General features: G+C 34.8%; 2 protein-coding genes across 2 annotated transcripts in view; one reads left to right on the top strand and one right to left on the bottom strand.

The window, feature by feature from the left end:
• PRPF40A (PRP40 pre-mRNA processing factor 40 homolog A (S. cerevisiae)) overlaps positions 1–3,515 on the top strand; it is an 80,192-nt gene that overhangs the window by 9,265 nt on the left and 67,412 nt on the right. The window contains exon 2 of the mRNA XM_006880777.1: positions 196–327. Coding sequence (XP_006880839.1) covers positions 196–327 — 132 coding nt within the window. The remainder of the gene's footprint in view (positions 1–195; positions 328–3,515) is intronic.
• Positions 1–3,515, bottom strand: part of ARL6IP6 (ADP-ribosylation-like factor 6 interacting protein 6) — a 58,577-nt gene that overhangs the window by 51,652 nt on the left and 3,410 nt on the right. The window lies entirely within an intron of this gene.

Here is a 3,515-nt window from a genome sequence, read left to right as displayed (position 1 = left end):
GGTTGCACCATTTTACACTCCCACCAACAGTGAATAAGGGTTCCAGTTTCTCCACAACCTTGCCAGCATTTGTTACTTGCTGTTCTGTTAAATTTTGCTATTTTGACTGGGGTGAGATGATACCTCATAGTTGTTTTAAAGGTTTATTTTTAAAATACTGTCAGTTGTTAATTTCTCATTGTCACTGTTTTTCAGATGGGACACCCTGGCATGCATTATGCTCCTATGGGAATGCACCCTATGGGTCAGAGAGCAAATATGCCACCTGTACCTCATGGAATGATGCCTCAGATGATGCCCCCTATGGGAGGACCACCAATGGGACAAGTAGGTTTTGAACCAGTTTCCCCTCCCCTTAAATTTTTTGTATCATCTATTTATCTTTGTGTTCTAGTATTGCCAATATTTTAAATCCTGGGAAAATACTTGTAGCTTTCTGAAAGTAAGCCTATGCCAAAATGATGTGTTAAGAAATAGCAAATATTGAACGATGAATAAATTTTGTATGTATTGGAAAAGTCTTCTGTAGGAAAAACATCCTTTCATCTCAATAAGCTAAGAATATTTTTTTAATTAAAAAGTAGTAAGGTACACTTGGGCTTTTAACTTAATGTGTTTACTTAAAGCGAGTGTGATATGTAAGCATTAAAAGTTTGTGGACTATAGAAAAGAAAAAGTGTAGGATTTTAGATTAGAAATTATGTCAATGGCTGAGAATGAATTTTCTTTCTGCAATAATCTCTTTCGAGTGGATGTTGAAGGTGGGTCTGTGAGATTTCTATTTTGTAATACTGGTTTCTGTAATTTAGTGGAAAGCATGGAGTTCATTTTCCTTTATATTTAAATATGTGTTGCTTCTTCATTCTTGCTTCTGAGCTATCCCTTCCATCTCTAGTATAAATTGAAAGTCAACATTTTGTGGGAGTGATTTGAATCAGAAGAGTTAAATGCTGACTCAGTAACTTGGACAGAAAGGATTTTATAGATTCATTTAAGAAAGATAGATTACCATTTAAATGATTTTACAGCTTCTGTATTTAGCCTTGTATTACTGCAGGTCTATTAGGTGGCTGGGTTGTTTCTGTTTGAGTATCTTGATCAATCATGAGAAGTCTAGGGTAAAGAATATTTTGGAAAGCAGTTTAACTTGTAATGCTTTTTTGCTACTTAGTAATTATTTTCTTTGTAATCATTTATGCCACAGTGTAAACTTAATTGTTCAGTTGCAGTGGATCAAAGGCCCTTGCTCTCTCTCTCTCATGGTTTAGAAGGGTTTAATGTCAAATACGTTGTTCTTTTGGACTTAGCACTTATTTAAATATAAAAATCTTTATTTAAGGCATAGACCCAGAAGATTCTGCCTGTAGGTGTTCTTCAAATGAAAGAACCATTTATTCTATAACTCTAGAATAAGTTTTAAAATTCCCTCGATGATGGAGAAACAACTCTTTAACGCCTCTTGTTTCTTTTCATCTCTAAACAGCAAGGAGCTCTTGTTTTCTTCATCGAGCTTCTGTAACTAGATAATGAGCTTTAACAATATTTATTCTTTAAATGCTGTGGTTCTTATTTAAAATTAGTTTCTTTCCACAGAAAGATAAAATAAAACAATTTGCTACAGCCAGATGCTTCTCTCTTTTCTGGGGCCTTCTGTTTCCATTGGGCCAATCAAGGTAAGTTTGCAAGGGATTGACCTGATTACCCTTGCTGTCATGGTGCTGTTGCACTACCAAAACCAAGAAACCAGCTAGTCATTTCTGATAAAATCTAGATTTTGTCTCCCCCCGCCTGTTAAAAACAAAACAAAAAAAATACCCAATATATTTAATTATTTAATTGACATAAGCTGGTCATATTTTGCTTTAAGGCCCTTTCTCTTCAGTAGTATTAGTGACTATCTTCCTAATAATTTGCTTGCTACATGATGCTCATCTATTGAAATACTGTTCATTTTGGTTTCTACCGTGTTCCAAAGGCCAGTATAAATAGTGTCATTAATCTTGCCTGAATACAGTGAAATCTGTCTCTTCCTGTTAGGGATAATGTATGAATGAATGAATGAGTGTCTTAAGAGTTCAGCTTTGCCATTTTCTTCTCAATTTTCATAATTTTTCTCAAAATTAAACTACGTTCCTTTCTCTTAACAAATATGGGGCCCAGATCTTGGTAAAGCTCATTCTTACAATAGGAAAGCATAAATATATTCTAAGGTAGTTGAGAAAAATGTGTTTCCTGGTAAGAAGTAGGGAGTTTAGATTGTAGTAGTGATATAAAATTGATGTAGTTCTGCATCCAATTTTAAAATATCACTTAACTTACAAATTTTTTAGACTTGAGAAGATTATAGAAGGTTTATGCATGTTGACTAGTTGACATTGTGATCTTTTGCTGAAATGTCATGCTAATTGATGCCAGTTTTAATTGCAAAATGCTTGTGACCTTTGAATGTTACCACACATGAAGTAAAATTATAAGCTTGTTAATAAATCATGTGACTTTAAATTTACCTAATAACTATTTAGAAGTTTGTTTCCTGCTATTAGTTTAATGAATAACTGTCAATAAGAGTCCAGTTCGGAAGGTCCTAATAAAACATCCAATGTTTTTCTCAAAATTACTCTTTTTTTTTATCTTTAATGTCTATGTATAACATACATGGTCCAACTTTTTTAACATGTTGCTGCAAATGATGGGGGGAAAATGTGTTCCTAGGGGAGCTCTGGTGGCCTAGTGGCAAGAAGCTGCAACTACAATCCCAGAGGTGCACGGTTCGAATCCACCAGATGCTCTGCCAGGGAAGGAGGGACAATCTCCTCCTGTACCAGTCAGATCTGATTTGATGGTACACGCGCACAAAAATAAAAATTTTTTTAAAAAAATTTTTTTTCCTAAGCACAGTCGTCAATTTAAAAGTGTGCGGCAGTGTGTTAACAGGAACTTCGTAGATTAATAAGGTAGGTTTTTTCCAGTTCAACAAGTCATTTAAGGAAATTATGTGTTCCTTTTAAAAAAAATTTTATCAGATTGGGCCTGGTTCCTCCCCCAGATTTGCTTTCATCCTGTATCCTGCAGGTTATAGTTGGCTCTTAAGTATACATAGGCTTCCTGTCAGAATTGTACTATTCTTGCAATGTGTTTTCTGCTTATAGATAGCATTTTAGGCTTTTATTATAAATCCTAAATGATATGTTAACGAAATAAAAATTTTTGGAGGAATCATTAGTTTAACAATCCATAGTAATAAAGATGAAAGACTTTCTTGCTTGTTGACAATGTAGTCACATGCCATGTAACATCCTTTTGTACAGTGTCCAGGTATATGTGTATGTTTGTAGGTGTGGGTTGTGTATATATATGTATGCGCCTGCTGCAAAGTGTCAAGGACTGCAGCCTGCAATATGGATTGAGGCTCAATGTCAAGAAGACAAAGATTCTCACCACTGGACCAATTGACAGCATCAGGATGGATGGTGAAGAGATTGAGATTGTACACAGCTTTAGTTTGCTTGGCTCCA

The sequence above is a fragment of the Elephantulus edwardii genome, unplaced genomic scaffold (genome assembly GCF_000299155.1).
Source record: "Elephantulus edwardii isolate Elephantulus edwardi_28Jun2011 unplaced genomic scaffold, EleEdw1.0 scaffold00010, whole genome shotgun sequence".
NCBI lineage: Eukaryota > Metazoa > Chordata > Mammalia > Macroscelidea > Macroscelididae > Elephantulus > Elephantulus edwardii.
Note: the sequence above shows the minus strand (reverse complement) of the source record. Positions and strands in the feature narration are given on the sequence as shown.